General features: G+C 40.1%; 1 protein-coding gene across 7 annotated transcripts in view; it reads left to right on the top strand.

Annotated features, from left to right (window-relative positions):
* The window catches only part of sema5ba (sema domain, seven thrombospondin repeats (type 1 and type 1-like), transmembrane domain (TM) and short cytoplasmic domain, (semaphorin) 5Ba), a 184,093-nt gene that overhangs the window by 69,021 nt on the left and 95,609 nt on the right, over nucleotides 1-19,463 (top strand). For 5 of the 7 annotated variants that reach the window (XM_061053111.1, XM_061053109.1, XM_061053107.1 and 2 more), the window contains one exon: nucleotides 5,329-5,565. In XM_061053111.1, the coding sequence (XP_060909094.1) occupies nucleotides 5,379-5,565 (187 nt within the window). In that variant the 5' untranslated portion in view covers nucleotides 5,329-5,378. The remainder of the gene's footprint in view (nucleotides 1-5,328; nucleotides 5,566-19,463) is intronic. The other 2 variants (XM_061053108.1, XM_061053106.1) reach the window with 1 other exon arrangement.

The raw sequence follows: 19,463 nt of genomic DNA on the forward strand, positions 1-19,463 counted from the left end.
AAAGCTGCTGACATTCAGTCTTGCTGCGTGCCATTACCAGGATGTTTGCTTCAATCTCCTTATATGATATAAGATGCAACAGTTTAATTGGCTTAAAGAAAACAAGTGCAAGATTTTTGATAGATTAATTCAATTGGGGTGCAAATATGTAACCAAATTCTTCCTTTTGACCTCTGACTTTTGACAGAAAAGAAAATATGACATGTGATATATACATTTCTTAAGTACACTGTAGCACACTACAGAAATGCTATTTTATTTTTAGTGGACTTTTAAAACAAGTGAGCGAATATGTAAGTATTGCCTTAAATGTCAGCTCAATTTGAGAGACAGCACTAAAGTGTTAATTCTGTTTCCTTACATTGTGAGGAGCATTACCTGTTCACAGCAGCCCTATTCCTATCACCAAACATCTTTCTGAGCATATTGACATTTTTTTTACCAGTATTACAGCTAGCATTTCTTTACTTGCACGATTTTTCCATTATGGTATTCAAAAGGTCTAAAAGATGTTCTCCTCTTCTGCAAACACCATTTCCCAGCAATACGGCAGTAAATCTTTCTCCTCGCTGATCCTAAAGTTATTGACAAAAAGACGTGCCTGGACATCTATTAGCTCAATCACAATTAGCCTGTAAATCCTCAGCATATACTGCACCTTTAATTGACTCATTGCATCCAGCAGGAAGTCTGAATGACTGGCAGTCAGGTAAACAGTGGCCCAGCGACTCTTCTCAAAAGTGTCCACTGTGTGTGTCTGTGTGTGTGCCAGTGTTTATACAGAGAGCTCTTCCGATGGTATTGATTGTCCCGGTTCCTTGCTGACAAACTGCTGTTAATCCAGAACACAGCGGGATGGGAAATTGGATGGACTCTGTCAGGTCTCTTTTCAGTGGCCTTGAAGAGCCATGCTTGTATAAACACACACACTTGCATACAAGTATAACACACACCCAGGAGTTGATGTTGGCACACAGCATGTGTCAGTTCTGCCCACTCGCTGTGACCCAATATGGTGTGTGACCAGCTGTCCATGGCTGGATTTCGTCAGTTTTTTTGATCTGCTGTGTGTATGTGTGCATCTGGGTTAGCTTTGAGTGTCTGACATGACTTCTACACATTTTTTTGACATCCCCGCTCTGAACTCATTGTGCTGCTGACAGTACAGTTCCCTTTTTGGGTGTCCATGCCAAGATAACACACCAAAGTCTGAACTTACTGCAGAGTTCTGGTCATCTGTCACGATCTCCCGCCCTGTTTGCTCTCAGTCTAGCTTTTAGACTAATGAGAGGATTTGTGGAGTCAGCCTTTGACTTTCAGGATTCAGTAATTTAATTTTGTTGAATCACCTGACAACTCCACTCCGAATTATATAAATAATTAAAGGGGCTGTACTGTATACATAATTGTTGTGGTTTAATTTCATCCAGAAGCTTAATGTTAGGATATCTTGCACTACCCCTCTCCCAGTGTTATCTCTTTTTACTGTCCGGTATAATATAGAATTGAACATGTCTAAAAAGTAAGAATGAATGTAGTTTAAGTATTCAGACACGCAAAGTATAGTTTCTGCCAAAAATATTGGCTTCAGAAAACTGTATTTTAAAGTATTTCATAAATGTTTTTAACATCAGTTATTCAGATTTAACTTTATTAACTCGACTTCCATTGAATACAAATTTACAAGACCTTCAGATAAAATATTGGACATTTGTAAAATCATGTTGTACTTCCATACTGTAAAGCAGAAACAATATCACATTTTCCAAAACTTTTTTGGGAAACTAAAAGGATCCAAGGATTGAACCTTGAGGGACACCACATGTAATCAACTGAGCTAAAATAACCCATTCAGACAATTTCCTGTTAAAGACAAGTTTTTTGCCTCATATCAAACAGAACTGACACGGATTACTTCCTCTCTGTCATCTGTCTATTAAGCTGTTGATATCTGTTATTTCCTGATTTATTGTGTTTGGTCTGTATCAGAAATATGAAAAAAAGGTTGATCAATGTTTTGTAAACATCAGGATGGTATTCTCAAATGTCTTGTTTTTTTAACAACCCAGAGATTCAGTTTACTGTCATAGAGAAGTAAAGAAACCAGGAAATATTCACATTTTTAGAAACTTGAATCATAGAATTTGCTTTTCTTTCAAATTTACTCAATCCAATTGCTCTTGACTTAACTTGAATTAACTTTTTGATTAATTATTCTGTCCAAAAAAAACGGGTGATTTATTTATCAGTAAAACGTATTGTTTAAACAATCAATGTCAGAGTTCTTGTTGTCTGCATTCAAGTGCAATTTAATTTCGGTCCAACTTATGGAACCCTAACTGAAGTCTGTCAACGACCTTTTTCCTTCGAGAAAACTGAGCTTGGCAGTTGAGTGTCATATGAACTCTCAGATCACTTTGTTATGTGATCTTGCCAAGGTTTGGTAACAGGTAATAGAACCCAAATGCAGACAATCAGCAAATGGCCATTAGGGGTAAAAGGCAGTTTACTTGGTTATTGGCTCGCTGGAGCACTGTCTGTCAAAAAGAGAGCGGTTATCAGTCATCAATCAAAGACCTTGTGTATTTTGTAAATGACAATTTTTATTTTTTTAAACATCTGGTAAACAGCAAAGCACTAAGGGGGCAGTTCACATAGATAGTTAGGTATGACTATGAACTGGTTTTACAACAAAGGTTTTTAGCTCCTACTTTGTACATTTTCTGTTTTTCCCACTTTATCTCAGTCAATGATCAGATCTGTTGTTCAGCCATGGGACACACCAACTCTTCATTTACCTCAAGCCGATGCTGTAATTTACCTAATCAATGATGGTAGACAAAGATTCAAAACAAATTTTTTGCAGCACTGGAGGTTTTTAGGTGTAAGATTTAAAACCACATTGGGTCTAGAAAACAAACACAGGACCCACATGATAAACCCTGGACTTGTCAAGTCAGAGGCAGGAGGGGGGAGAGCATGCAGACATCACAATGGCATCATTCATTTTTGATAGCCTCAGCTTGATGGCACACTCAAACGGTCATGCTTGCTCTGTAAACAACAAACCAGTCTTTGAAAATGAGACATCTGCCTGCTGGAGAGGCATAACGCTGCAGGCTCAAGTGGCCTGCTGAGGAGATTCAAGCTGTTATTCTGTTGTGACATTTTAGGCTTGATATAATGTGAATGAAAAAATGTATGACACATATGCGTAATTTCAAGTTTATATCTGTTTGAATGTGTGGCTGTGATGCCTCAGAAAGGCCATGTCTAACATTTTATAATCTATCTGTTGACTTTCCTTTTGTGGGATATGAAAGATAAACACCAGGCTTTTAAGTATGCTTCAAGCACAACAAACCCCTCGTCTATTGGCTAGATGTCTTTAAGTTGGCATTTCTTTAATGTCAAGGGCTATGGTGAGTGGTGATTGGTCGCTTTATGCACTTTATATACGTACATTACTTTCATCTTGTATGGTTATGCATTCTGAAAATGCTTTTGAAAGTTTTAAAGTTCTTCCTTTTTTTTACGTAGGTGCTTCTGTTGGTAGTTTTTGAACTTCAAAAAGTGCTTAACCCATAAGTTTTTACTTATTCATTTGCTTACTTAGTCTGAAAACTTTTAAAGATCCATCAAGAAGCCATTGTACGATGGAGAGACTTGGAACTGATAGGTGCATTACTAAAACTAGATCACATTTCATTGTCTAATCAAGCAAAGTGCAATACCATCCAACTAAGTGATTGATGTCATCACCCGCGTGACGCAGCACGTGAATAACTAGCTGGTTAAACTTTATTAATATTTTATAAAAATCCTTCAAAGCCAGTCAAATGTTGTGTGTAAGCTGTAATGCAGCCGTCTGCCACTAGCTGTAGCTCTGGATAATGGCTTCTTACAAAAATACTCTACTAAGCTAACAAGCACAGTTGACAGATAGCAGTATCTTGTAGTGCCGCAGTATTTTGATCTAGAAAATGGAGGTAACGTTATGTAGGATGTTTCTTGTTGAACTGGCATTCAGCACAGTCATGTGGAAGTTAACCTGCAAACATCCCTTGTCTCATCTGTTCCCTCACCTGTTGGTTTCAAATTTAATCTGAAGAGCGGATTTTTACTCTGGATGTGACCTAACAGAGAGCATTGACTTTGGCATGGAGCCTGGCTGAGTCAGGTTTAGTTCAGGGAACATTGAAAACTTCCACCTGTCTCATCAACACCCTTGTTTGTTGGCAGTAGCCGGGGCCTGTTGACTCCACTGTTTGCAATGACAAACATGGGCACTCTGTGCATTTGCCTAATTAGTTAGCAGCTGTAGTGAGAGGGATAATTGATTGCAGGGCGGTATGGTTGATTTACAACTCAACCAAGCTAATAATTTGTTATTGATTGAAGCATTAGCGAAGAAAAAAAACACTATGGAGAGATGTAACCCAGCCAAAGAGCTGCAGAAAGTCTCACTTTTTAATCTACTTAAATGATATTACACCTCGCTAAGCTAACATCATAAGGAGTGCAGAGCGGGAGATGATGAACTGCAGATTTCGGCTCAGCACTGAAGACTCATATGTTATGAGTGGAGGAGATTACATTTACTCTGGAAGCATGAGAGTGTCTGTGTGCGTCTCCCTGTCTACTGGCAAGCCCTGCTTACATAATTGAATATGGAGATCAGAGATGTTATTAATGTGTTTATGTGCATCACAAATCTGCAATAAAACTAGCGTTGGAGTGGACAGGAATCACAGTAAATAGTAGCAAAGGTCTGTATGATGCACAAATCTTAAGTGAATTCATTTCTGCTTCATTAACTCGTGGAAACTTCTGCCTCATTGACCAGTCCACTACTGCCTTTCATTTTCCAATTTAACACAGCCATTAAATTAACTCCCAAGTTTAATTGCACGTTTGAAGTAATTATCTCGAGGTCATGGGTTAGGTATTTGTTTTTAGATGGCTCATTGCTGAAGTTAAAGAGTTTCCAGGGCACTTCACAATCTCTTTATTCCTCTTTTTTTTAGGGTGTTTTAGTTCACTCAGCTTTCTGTTTCATCTTCCTGCCACCCTCTTGTTACCTAACATCCTTGCTTTCATCCCACATTTTTGTCCTTTTTACTTGTGTCTTCTTTTTCTTTTTTTTTACATTCGCATTATTTTTCATTCGGCTCCTCTGTGCTGGATTCCAGAGCCAGAAGCCCCCTCAGGAATTGAAAGTTGGAGAGGAGAAATGATTCTGAAGTGACTCACAGAGCGCGTCTTCTCTTTGAAGCCAGGTGTGAAAATGTTGCATTGAGGTGCTGAAGTTTTGCCTCTTCTCTCCAGCAGCTGTATCCCAGAGGCCCACATCGGCAGCTAGAGGAGAGGTCGTCACCATGACAGCGTCCTCGCAGGACTCCAGACCCTCGTCTATGGCCGGCCTCTTCCTCCTTCTCTTCTTCTTTTTCCCGAGTGTCGTCACGCAGAACTCTGCTGTACCCACGACCCCCACTACGTCGTTGTTCGACCCCCTGGCTCAACCAGAGTGCACGAAGAAAGAACATCCAAAGGTTTCCACACAAGGTCAGACATCATCTACAGTTGAACTTGTTTTAAACAAACACGTTATCATGCTTTTTATCTGCATTTACATACAGCTTGCCAGTGAATCAGATGAATCTCTTATCCTCTTTAATGTTGGGCCATGGGGGCTTATTTTCACATTTAGATTTATTTAACTTGACTTGCCATAAAGTAAGAGGACATGCTTTGTTGTCAGAGCACAGTTCTTCCTCACAGCTATATGTGTAAGTAAAAGGTCAACTGTTCAGCTGTTTATATTGATTTCTTTGGAAGCTCCTCTTCTTTCATTTAGAGTCAGTTTCAGTTTAAGTCAGAATTAATTAAATTGACACAGGGACCCACTGCTCTAAGTAATGATGTTGATTTCATCCTGCTGCACTGCTGCCACCACAGTCTGTCATGTACACGCACACTGGTTAAGACCTTGTTAGATTTTTAACAGGGTTAAGAGGACACACGGCAGGGACATCAGGGTCTCAAGTATAATGTTATGGGTTTTGTTACAAATTGGGTCTTACATGATGTTAGATTTCCCTGCCTCACAGATACATCAGTGCAAAGAGGTCAGACTAGATAAGAAACAAATCGGATAAAGCCCTAAAGAAAACACTGCCATAGTGTAAAATAAATACCCTTGAATTTCTGTTGCAGCATCGTCTTTTGTTAAAAGACTGCTACCATCAACTTTTACCCTGCTTTATGAGGTCGTGTGCACACAACATACAACCACATAAAACACAGTTTTATTTAATTATGGATAATGATGACATTCCAGGTTGAGTCACTTTCAGTTTATCTCCGAATTAGGGGTTAAGACTTTATGGTTTGACTTTAACTGTGTATTTTTACAGCAGAATTAAACATTTTTCTGCCTGGTTCAAAAAACTGTTTTGGTGTAACTAGCTAATTTCTGTATTGGTGCATACTGTAGGGGGATGATGTTTTGTTTTTGCATACATTTGCATAATACGGGGTGCGGCTGACAGGTGGGTGCACTGTAGCTGTTCGCCAGGAGGCTGAAGGCCCACCTTAGCTCCATCTCTTTGTCCGTTAATTAATAGTTTAAAAGTTGGTTGGAGATAATGACCACCATCATTCAGCTTTGGCTCAGTTGGTAGAGTTGGTCGTCTCTCAATCCCTCTTGTTGAGAGATGACCAAGATGACCAGCTAGGGTTCGAGCCCCGGCTCCTCTGCTTCGTCAGTGGTGTATTAATGTGTATGAATGGGATTAGTTACTCCTGATTGTCACTTTACATAGCAACCTCTACCATCAACGTGTGAATGTGTAGATGGGTAGGTGTGATCCCTGGTGTAAAAGCTCTTTGAGTAGTCATAATTCCAGAAAGTTGCTATGCAGGCTCATGTTCATTTACCATTTACCAAAATCTCCTCTTCAGGATCAAAGGGATGATGTCACATAGAAATACATCCAGGTTTTTTACAGGCTATAGTTCATAGATCGAATCTATGACTTAATCGAGTACAGTGTTATCTAATGGAAAATAATGAAGTACTGCATCTTGAAAGTAATAACTAAGGTTTAAACCACATTTTTGGTACCCATGATATTTCATCAAAATGGTCTTTAAATTTCTGAACAGTCCGACTATTCTATCGTTAATGTTTGATTCTGGTGTCAGGCTTTGGATGCTTATGAGATGAAATGAACTCTTGCTCGAAAAAAGATCAGTGGAGGTTTTCTCCATCAAAAGTATTGCGTGCAATCTCAGATGAAGGCCGAGTGGAATGCAACTTTACTTTTGTATCACACTTCACATTTCAAACTCTGAAGCACAGACATTTTTGCAACAAAACTTTTTTTAAGTTGTAGTTCATTAATAATTGTCATGGAAGCAGAATGTCATTTCAAATAAGTGACACATGAAAAGAAAAAAATCCTGCACACTACTTTTGCTAAGTATCACCAGTTTATTAGAAAAAAGTCGAATCGCTTCGGTCTCTCTGATCCTTACGAGACAAAGGTTAAGAGGGACCGAAAACCTTGTGATTTTTTACTAATAAATCGATGATACTTAGCCAGAGTAGTGAGCAGGGTTTTTTTCTTTTCAAGTGATAGTTAGTCATCCTACGCACCTATTTCATGAGATAGTTGAAGGTGTGGACACCTCCTTAAAAATAAGTGACGCACAGAAATGTCTGAAGAAGTGAGATTGGGATCTGTCCTTAACCCTGATTGATGCTTTGTGTGGTTTAAACATCTTTTTAATCACCTCTTCATACGGGCGAGGAAACGGTTTGTGCTGCTTTGTGTGCTAACAAACGAGGTTCAATGCAGCAAATTATTGCTTTCATGTATCTTTAAGGAGGGGGCAGTTTTCTGTATATACACCCCCCAGAGACTTTAAAACCATTAGATATGATGCATCACACTTCTATACTCATTTTCTATGTATGGAAGAATGCAGTATACATGTCCAAATAAAATAAAGTGGATTCATAAACCTATCCCTGCGCCGGCTGCAATAAAACCTCACAGCTTGGCATTGAGGCCGGTCAGCATGCAGCTATAAAAGAACAACAGCAAGCAAGAGGGGACAAGATAGAAATGATTGTGTGGGATAATGGTGCTCTCTATCAGGCCCGTTCATCTGTACAGTGGGTCGAGAAACAAGGTCTTCCTCACAGTGTGAAATGGAACAGAACAGTTTTGGGGCTCCGAATGGCAGACAGATATGGCAGAATGAAAGGTAAACACGCACAAAATTGCTGTGTTTATTCTTGAATGGGGTTGTTTGTGTTCCCTCTGCCGAGAGCGGTGACCGAGATTGGAGGAGCCAAAATCGCTGGTGGGGATCGGGGACAGAAACACAAAAATTGAAGAGGTTGCCACAAGGTTTTCTTGTGATTAGAAGTATTCTCTGCCTCCTCCAAGCCATATTGCAGTCATTTCCTCAAGTCTTTGTTTCTTTTCTCTTGATTTTTAACTGCAGCATCCACGTCCCCCTCTGTGCTTGAGGTCCAAAACAGCCGTGTTGCAGGACTTCAGTCTGGCTAAAAGTGTCACATAAAGCTCTGTGCCATTTTGTCCTTCACACTGGACTCTGTGTAAAGCGGTTTTACGTTCTTTCTAACGGATCTTCAACCTATAGAAATGGTGTAATCGCTTTTTTTCATTTCTGCATAAAAAACTGAGGGGAGGGTCACCTATATGGCGAGTCTTTAAGCCTCTGTCCTGTTGCACCCGCCCGGCCTCCAGATGTCCAGATTAGCCCGAGCTCCATCGCTGCTTCACTTCAAAGGCGAGCCTCTTGAGAGTGGCTCTCCTGGCACCGAGCTGCATGGCTGCCGGCCCCGTCAAAGCAGGCAGAGAGGAGCATTATGTGGAGGCAGTCGTATAGAAAAGGCCTGCACAATGAAAGTGTCAGCAAGAACCTGAGATTAGCCTCGGTGATTGATGAGCGTTTTATAGAAGCTTGTTGAGGCGCTACCTAAGTCACCTGGAGGAGAGCAGGGAGCATGCAAAGTGTGCACCAAAGTACACATGCAGTTAAATATGTGTGTGCCTTTTTAATGACACCTTTTGTTTGCATGTGGTCTACGTCTGACTGCCTGTTTAAGTGGAGTTTTTGTGTGGTTGTTTGTGTCTCTGTATGTGATGCAGTGAGATTTAATCCTGGCAGTGCATGTCGGAGCAAAGAGAAAGGATGAGTCGTCCTCTGAACCCTCAGTAGGACCCTCAACATGAGCTTCCAATCAGCATAAACACCCAGCTTCTTCCTCTAGCTTTAAGCATGTGGGCTTTGGCACATTTCCACTCACCTTTTTTGTCATATGTTCAGACAAAGATACATCTTTCACTGCTACGCAATCTTTCAGAAGTCTTTAAAAAAGACCATGAACGCTGTGTCTTTTCTAGGAGTTTGATTAAATGGTGGAACTTAAATGGCAAACTCCTTTGGATGGATGTTTACAGCTGACGGTTCTGAAGTTTATGGCCACCTGTGGGCAGGAGAAAAAAATTGCAAACAGAATATATTGCCATCGTTGCATTTCAAGTTGAAATGGCATGCTTGTTCGCAAACAGTTGCTCATTTTGACACAGTGTAGGTACAGACTTACATAATCTCTAACTGATATATATTGTTAGTCCATTATTCATGTAGCTCTCTTCTTGGTCTCTAACTCCTGTGGAAACTGTCTGGCTTTTTAATGCTTCACTTATCACCACTGTGGTATTTGGTGGTGGGCAGGTGTTTGCATTTTTTTTCTTAGAGCTTTTTGCCCTAAATAGCTGCCTGTATCAGCTGAAGATGAGTTAATTGACTATTCAAAGGGGCAGCTGCAGAATCAGGAGAATTTTATGTGCTTTCATTATTACATGTAATCTCTCTTACCAGTATCACACTGTCATTTTTACATTGATTTAAGGAAGACATGAATTTGACGGGGCGGCAGTTGCTCAGTCCGTAGGGACTTGGGTTGGGAACCGGAGGGTCTATAACTTTAAATATGGATTTAATTATCTTTCAGTAACCTTAACTAACACAAATCAGTTTGGATTAAAATAGGTCACAACCAGGATTTCCCCCATCCAATAGTTTCCAACATTAGATACATTCTGTGTAAAGACCTGACAGGGTGTAAATACTGAAGTAGAAAGCAGAGATAGGTTTCATAAACAGATCAAACTTCCTCCATGTTGAGTCTAAAACCTCTCCATCAGCTTTACTTTGGCCTTGACGGCATAACCTTTTTTTCCAATCTTCCTGAACACACCGTAAACACTGCAGACTGTATGTTTGTATGTTCTGCTGTCAGCCACGCCACCGATGCAGCGCAGGAAAACAACATCTGAGTCACGTAACCTCCTCCTACAGGCACACACTGTACGAGCCGCCAGATCATGATTTAGACGGATGATACTGGCTCCCAGCATTCAGACTGTGGTGTGGGTCTGATAACAGCCTGACATGAGGGCATCGAGTGGAACTCTCTGAAACTAGATATGGAGCCTTTTATTTTGGAATTTATGGAGTCAGTTGTTGGTTTTGTTGTGAGGCTCGGGAAACTGGTTTGAACTGGAGTGCGTGTAAAGGGCCAGTCTGGTAAAGAGAAACAGATAAACTCTGCACCTTCTACCACACTCAGTGAAGCAATATCCATCAAGGCAACAAGATATTTCATAAGGGAGTGTGTAGGAGAGTAATGGTTGCTGATAAGACCTTTGGCCCCTTACCTCCTTCACACAGAAGATTAGAAGTCGTCTGATGGATGAGACGGATACATTGCCGTTGTCATCTGCTCGGCTCAAACCAATCTGAAGAGAGAGATAGAAACAACTTGAGTCACCGCTCATTTCCTGCTCAATTCCTTGGAAATGTTTTTTTTCGGTTTGCTTCTATACCCTCTCTGGGCTATTTCCTTTTCTTGTTTTATCCAACAGAGGCACAGGGGAATTTTGATTGGGGCCTAAAGGGGACTTCTTTGTCTGTAGCAGGTCCTCAGCGCTTTGAACTAAAACAACAATAGAAAAAATATCACTAAAATAAAATGGAATTAAATGATACAAGTATGAAACGAAAATACGTGCTATCAGTTTTAGTCAATGAACTTATCCAATGCATACAAAAAGCATACTACAAAAGCATCTCTGTATTAAAAAAGTGTTGAGCATAAATGATACAGTAAAGCAGATTCCTCTAATTTTTTATTGAATTAGTAATACATAGCAGCTGCCTGCCAGCTGTAGATAACATTAGCCAAGGCACAGAACAAATGAAGTGATTAGTGTACTTACAAAGCTAACCATTAATATCAATGCAGCTTTTTGAGGATTACGAAAAAATAGCAGTCAATTATTAGAACCCAAATTACATCAAATCAATTTTAAACGTGTGGTCACTGTTAAACTTGACATTTTCAAATTGACTACAGTTTTCTAAGATTTTAGCGCATTGAAATCAGACTTGCAGTCATACAGACCTAGAGATCAAAAAACGACTGACAACATCATTCACATCATCATGGTAAAGCAGATTTAACTAATGTCACTATGAAAACAGATTTACTCAACTCCTGCTACTAAGCAGCTGCCTGCAAGGAGAAGCTAATGTTAGCTTGAGGTACACAGCATTTGACGAAGTAGCTTGCTAACCTTAAACAAGCTTGTTAAACATTTTACTCACCTGCCTTTTTATGTTCTATTTTTGGCATTTTGATGTCCTCTACTAGGGTTGGGAATCTTTGGGTGTCTCACGATTCGTTTTCGATTCTTGGGGTCATGATTCGATTCAGAATCTATTTCAGATTCAAAATGATTCATGATTCAAAGTCTATTTTTGAATTAGTACATACTTCAGGATCTACTGCAGTCATCTGTGAGACTGGCTGAATTTCTTGCTGCTCCATTTGGCATTCTACTGAGTTAAAGAGCTAGCCTTAGCACTTAGCAGTGAGTAAGTGATTAGCCAAAAAATATATATTTTTGGAAGCTATGAATCTATTTAAAATCTAGAAGAGATAAGACTCTCGATTATTACACAAATCTACTTTTTCCCCATCTCTATCCTCTACATAAGCAACAAGCAATGTCACTGCTTGGATTAACAGTCTGTGATCTTTGCCAATGACGTCATCTACTATCCCTCGTTGTTTTGGGATGACACGATTAAAGAGGCCCATCATCAGAACACAAACTTCACAGATTTTATTCAGAACTGAGCTACTGCAAGACCACAAAACTGTAAAACTAAATTCAGATTATGAGCACTATTCTGTATGGAAATCGCACATGCAATTATAGAAAAATCCACTGAACAAATGTCACATAAAGCAGGAAAAGTCCCCTGTCATCATCACTCAAGTTACTGGAAGGTCATCATGTCATTGAAAAGTTAAGTGACTTTTCTAAAAGCCATTTTAGTTTCTCTATATTACACCTTTTCCTGCTGCTGTCCATCTTGTCCCCGCTCTCTCATTCAATCCCACTCTCCTCTCCATGTTCCTCCTCTTATACTAGCTTTCTTTACCACCTTCCATCACCTTTTCTCCCTCAATCTGCTCCGCTTTACTCTATAATTGGCAGAAAAATGTATTGTACACTTTGAAATGGTCCTTCTATCTCTCTCATCGTTTTGGTAATGGTGCTGTCGTTTAGCCGCCGTGTTGCCATCTGAAGGGCTCTTGAGTATTGGGGAGAGTGATTCCCCTGTAAAGACATAAATGTGACTCACAAGAAAAAGTATTCACCATGAATTTTTGATCTTGTTTCTCATTTAACATTCTTGTCCCACTTTGCCACATGTCTCTGTTTCCCTCCTCGTTCATGATTACAGACGTGGGTTTAATTGGAGTGGTGCTATCAGAGCGGGAGTGTGTTTGCAGCCATCAATCAGGCGGCTGAAAGTCTGGCCCCGGCAGCATTCTAAACTCGGCTCCTATCACCCACTGATGGCATGTCAGGATATCTGATGCAGGCCCCAGAGATAGCAAAGAGAATCGCAGAATAAAAAACATTTAAGGGCTTTATTGCCACTTTAACTGAAGAGAAGAGAAGCAGCAGGAAAATTGTTCTCTTAGCTTTTCTGTGTCCTTGCTGTCTCCTATCCCCTTCGATAGCACCTTTCAGACATGAGCCTCATTGTGTAAATGCGATGGTAATAGTACATGTCGTCCTTATGTTTTCCTAAGAGGTACTTTTCGGCAAAAATTGAAGCTGTCAGACATGATAGCATCGCCTCAGAATGGCTTATGCGGAACTGAATGCCAACATGTACAAGTAAGGCACCAGGTTAAAAAGGGCAGAGAATATTAAGTCTTTCCCGGCCCATTTTTTTACAGACTTCTTTTATCATTTCAAATAACTCTTCTCAATCCTAATATCTTCTGCAGTATCTCTGTTATCCAAAGAGAAGCATAAAACATTTCAGAGTTGCGAAATGAAAACTACAAAACTCCATAATTGTCTGTCTACCCAAACAATCTGACATATTCCCATATACATATATTTCACATATCTGCTGGACTAATAAGGTCCCCATGAATTTTTATTGCATAAGCATTTTGCATTGTTGCATATAGAGACTACTGTATTCATTATTTTACCAGTTGGCCAACAGTGGAGGACGCTGTTTTGAAGTTATTCTGAAAGATATTCAACAACAGTCATTTCCTGGAAAACCTCAAACAAGATCCAATGACTGTGACTGCACTGAGGGTTGCTGTCTAGTCTGTTTCCAATTAAATGATGCCTTGAATTTGTTCATTCCCTCCTCAATGAGGTCCAGGACTAACGAGCTAGCTAGCAGTTGCGGGTCACTACTTGCTTCGTGCTTCAATTTAATCACATTCAGCACTTTAGGCTACAATAAACGCTAATCAAAATATGCAACATCCCTGCCTAGCTCCCTGCTTTCAAAGAAAAGCACTCTGATACTACGTCATTACTTGTGACTACAAGGTGACAGATGTTTACTTGCATATTTTATGGGATGCAGTAAGATAATTTTTTCTTAAAATTAGCTAAATTACATGGAGCAAACAACCCCGTCTGCAGAGCTGTATAGCCAAGCTTCCGTGCCTGCACTCTGGCCCGTCTCTCCTGTGGCTATTATACTTACCATGGACAAGTACTCCATACAACCCCACTTCAAAAATACTACTGAACTCTTGCTTTAAACTTTTAGAAGACCCAAATAATCAACAGACTATGTATGGTGTTAATATTCAGGCAGAACATTTAAAATACAGAATATGATTCTATAAATGTAAAGCTCATGTGATGAACTTTCGTTTTGTGTCAACGTTGACGACCCCTGTGTCCAAAGCGGTCATTGCTGAATTTTTCCTGTACATCATGTGTAAGTGATCAATCACTCATCAAGTATCTTTGCCATGGGAGATGTGATAAAAGGCCTTCTCGGCAGCGTGCACCTACCCTGCAGCAGTGGTTTGAGACAGTAAAAAAAGAACCATATTGAATTATTCAGCTTCTCGCTGATGCTCTCATTTGCTTTTGTAGGTCATAAAGAGGCATCAATATTGATCGGTGCCATAAGCAGCTAAAAAAGAAGAGCTTTACGTTATATTCACAGCCTGTCAGACTGCATGATATAGGAGGCATGAATCCTTTAATTGACCTGAAATATGATGCTGAGAAACATTAAAGGATCTATCAGGTTGTGAACAAGTATAATAACTTGAAAAGAGAGCTGATGATGAACCTTATTCAAAGAACTTAATTTTCATCTAAAGTAGAAGCTTTGCAGTGATCCATAAACAAGACATAGCCGTAAACAGTCTTTAACCTGCACCGAAATGTTTCAATATTCCGTTGCAGCTGCTTGAAATCCTTTTTTTTTTTTTTTTTTACTACTCTTCTCCAGGAGTGAAAATGGTAATTTTTTAATGCACTATAATCCAAAATATCCTGTGTACATTGAGACACTAATTCTAACAGCTTTCCCATGCTGTGTCTTACCTTAATGCAACGGATATAATATCATGTCTGAATTTTCCATGACACATCCCCCATAACTTGTGGCTCTTTTGTCACACTCTTTAGGAGACATTATTGCTTACTTTACTGTCAGTTTTCTGTCTCAGTTGAAGCTTTTGATGTTGCTTCTCTGTTGGTTTTGTGAGAAGCAGCTGAACACTTTACCCATAACTGAGTGAGAGGCTATTAGCCTCCTGGCCCTTGCTCCATTCCTCCTGTGGCTGCTCAGTCCCCAGTCTCTCCAGGCTCTTTCCCAGAGCTGCACGTAACCCGCGGACCCTGCTATCTGAGTTCAGTCAAGTGGGAGGAGAAGGAGGAAGGGGAGGACGGAGGGATGGAGGGAGAGTTGTTCTCCACTGGTGCTTCTCTCAGACTATCAACCTCCTGTGAGTCGGCCATAGTGAAAATCTGAAGTTAGGAGAGGAGAGATAGGGAGGAACGTGACAAGGAAGATTGGAGTGGAGACTGGAGTGAGGGAGAGTGATATGAGGAAGACCAAATAAAGCATATTGTGTTGGATTTTTACCAGATAAGGCTGTGATGTAAGAAGATCTGGTGCTGCAGGAAAAGTTTTTCTCCCTGAGAACTAAACAATAATGTGAAATGTAGAGAAATGTTGCATTTATGCTGGATTTTATGGCTTTACTCTCAGAAAATTGTGCTTACATTGAGTGAATATTGAATGTGTAGCTTGAAGGATTGTGTGAGTGTGTGAATGTGTACCTAGATTCATTTCTGTGCCACCATTCTCAATGCACTCATATTGTGTGTGTGTGTGTTATAATTGACACTGGAGGAAATCCTTCATTGACAAAATCGTTTGCCAAAAGCAGCCCGTCTCCATGTGACCTGTTTTTTTAACATCATTTTATAGACCACTTTGCCCTGAAGAAAACCATTTCTAATATTGCCTTTTTCTAGCTAGTTTATTCCCATTAGTGAGACATTGTTTATCTATGTTTCTCCCCTGAAGGAAGGGCGATGATAGACAGCTACCTTTAGTACAACATGTGTCATTCATAGCTCATTAAACAGTGCAGCGCCCGAGGAAAGAAATCAACTACATGCCTGATTAAAATGTTAATGATACAAAATATCACACTGTGCACAGTGTTATTGGGTGAACTTCTGCTGTCAGACTAAGAAAACAAAAAGGCCAAAGTGGAGAAATGCAAGTTAAGGAAAAAATACACCATTTAGTTTAAAGGTCATGTAAGCTTCGGTCTCTGACAGTTTGTTGTGCATTCGTACAATTTCTGCCACTCAAAGGCTGAGATTTTCTACCATTTCCTCACCATCGCTCACTGACTCGCGCTTGTTTTAATCCCTTTCATCCAAAGTGCCTTAATTGGTGCTTAGTGCTCTAAATTTTGAACTCGATCTTACTCTTACCCATTTCAGTCCCTGCTTGTCTTAAGCTTTTTAGGTTCATGTAAATATGTATCGCTGCAACAGTCAAAGCCTACAACTCCTATGAAAATTATTTAAATGCAAGCATGTTCAATAAAAATGTTCAGTGTCCAATTTGTGTTTCCCGGCTATAACATGTAAAAAAAAAAATCAAATAACCCTGTTGATAGGAATACAATTAGAAGTCCAATCTTTCACTGTCTTTTGTCAGTTTTTATAATTGATCCCTTAGTTGATGCAGCTGCTCATTTTCTATAAGTGTCAACCTCCAGTGTTGTAAGATGAAGCGAATGGGGAGGTGCAACAACCTGCAGTTCCTTCAGTGTCCACTTGAGGCTGGCTGCAAAAGCCCCGGAAGTCACAAACACATCCATTCTGAACGGCCCATTTTTACAGCAGTAATAAACATGTTTATAGCGTGGTTCCAAAAAATGAACCAACTTATGTTTTCCCTTTATAGTCTAGCGCTAAAACGTTGCTGATCTGTGGTCAGATCACAAGACCAATCTGCCCATGATGTATCAAGAGGACCAGAGCTGGACTGTTTAATCAGACTACAAGCACCTGATCCATCACCAACATGCTGATGTCTCTGAATACAAACATAATGTTGCTAAGAAGGAATAATATTTACCATCTTACTTTATCACTTGATGAAAATGTAAATGAAAAGATGTGTTTACTCTGGAGGAATGGAAATTTGCCAGTTTTATGGCAGTACATCAATTACTGGCCGAGATATGTAACTAAAAACTCCAGATGTGAACCTCACGATGACGCAAAAGTGAAAGTCAAGGGTTCATGGGGGTCTGCATTGAAATATACTGTAAATCAGACCAGTTGTGGACCAGTTAGTTCGTTTTGGACCAAACCAAAGTGGTAGAGATTCTACCTGACCAAACTTTTTTCTACTTTTTTTTTGCTTAAAACTGTTTAATCAGTCGGCACAGGGCTGGATTTAGGGTTAGGGTCAGGGTTAGGGTTCCAAGTAGCATCGTCTGATAGTATTTGCAGGCTTTGACTGAATACAGTAAAACAGTCCATAGCATAACAAAAGAGGTACAAAGCAATGCATGACGACAATCCTGCAAACCATCAGCAGAAACCTTTTTATTATTTTTCTCACAACAGTTCCTTTCTCACTTCTCAAGTTGCTTGTCAGACTTTGAATAAAGTCTGGGTCTACAAAAAGAGGGTCTTGTTGACAAGTCCTTTATCGCTGATCACCAAGTGTACCAGAAGCCCCTGACAGTTGTCCATCACTGGATGGATAGCCGATGGATTACACAATTGCTAACCGATTAGCAATGCAAACCCTGGAGCCGTTGGCTACAAACACCTGTATAACAGCTCTGTCGCTTTGTTTGCCTCATCATGATGCTACAAAGTGTTCCCTGAGTTCATATGTTTATGTATGTTTGTATGCTCGGTTTTCAGTTTACTTTGCCCCTTTAAATTCTGAATCCCAACACATCTGGTCTCAAAATGACCTATTAAGTCTGGATGATGGTACGTCTGTGAAATTTGCACTATTCAGAATAAAAACACCTCTATATTAGATTTGGCACTACAGCATTATCGTATTGGTTGGCCGCATCTTCATGACTCAGAGATGGACACGATTTGATGTGCCAACAGCAGAAGACCCTGGCGGCCCAAATTTGGAGGGATTAGATGGAGGTGTCTTGGATCTTTATCTTTATTCGGGCTCCATTTTGAGGGAATCTCACATTCCATCAGGTTTTAAGCGATAAACGGATCAGACTGAGCACATGCTGTGTGGTTCTCTGCGTGTGTTTTTTGTTTGTGCAGACACAGATTTTGTTAGGACCAACAATATGTTGTACTTTCGCTCCTTGGCTTTTTCCAGATTTTGACTGCTCCTCATCCAAATAGCCTAATAGCAACTCGGATCAGTAGGGGTGCCACTTCTTTCTGCCCGCATGCTGGTTGTGTGGGAAGAAACTGACTGTTTAAAAACTCTCGGATGGAAGGAGATAGAAAGGTTATGATTTATGTGAGCTGAATGTCTTAGCCACTGTCCTCATCCGTCTCCTCATCCCCCTGGCAGCCACGGGCTAATACATTAATCCGTCTGCCCGCCGATTGCAGAGAGGGAAAAAAAAAGAAGGCAATAATCGTTCATCAAGTCCGGCTCGGGGCCCCTGTGAGTCAACCATGAGGGAGGGGGGCTTTCATATTCAGACTGCTTTATTGTCGCTTCTTTGCCCCACCGCCCGACCAGACAGTTATGAGGGGAAGGAGTGAGAAGCACAAATAAAACCACTTGTAAGCAGGAGGATAAATGTCAGTTAGAGAAAGACCCCTCACTGTCAGGAAGGCCTCTGTAGGAGTGTAAACAAGCTCCGGGTTCACCAGACCTCCTGCATCAATCAAATCTAGGCATTTTTTTACAAGCTTTTCAGGAGATATTCATGATGTGGGGAAATGTTTATGTGGACGTAATGCTTCCAATTTCCAAATTTATCGTCCACATTAAAGTCTGAAGTGAACGCTAACAGCTCCTGTTTTTACTGTTAGCTGCATAATGCCTCTCTGGGAATAATTCTCCTGTTATCTGTTCTTCCAGTGCACATTCTTATTTTATGGTTCATGTCATATGCTCTGTTTTAATGGGCTGATTTTATTGGGAGAATAAGTCACTTTAACAGTCTGTCACTTGTCTAAATGATACTGTTTTCTATTTCTGGATGTTTTACAGGTTAATGTCGGTATAAAATGTTGGAGGTGGGGCTTAAGTTTGGTTTGATAAGTGCTGTATTTTACCCTGTCACACATTATTTATCCTGTTGTATAATTGCTTCACCTTTACCTTCTTCTTCCTTTAGTACCAGGATGTGACTTTGGAAGAGATGGAGAAAAATACAGGATAACTTTCTCATGTATATTTATAACACACACACACACAGACATAATGGAGCATGCATGACAGAACTATTTAATTAGTCCTCTGTTATCAATGTATCACATGTCTGTGACAGTGACTTTCCATACAACCAGTCCGGATAT

The sequence above is a fragment of the Labrus mixtus genome, chromosome 13 (assembly GCF_963584025.1).
Source record: "Labrus mixtus chromosome 13, fLabMix1.1, whole genome shotgun sequence".
In the NCBI taxonomy this organism is placed as follows: Eukaryota; Metazoa; Chordata; class Actinopteri; order Labriformes; family Labridae; genus Labrus; species Labrus mixtus.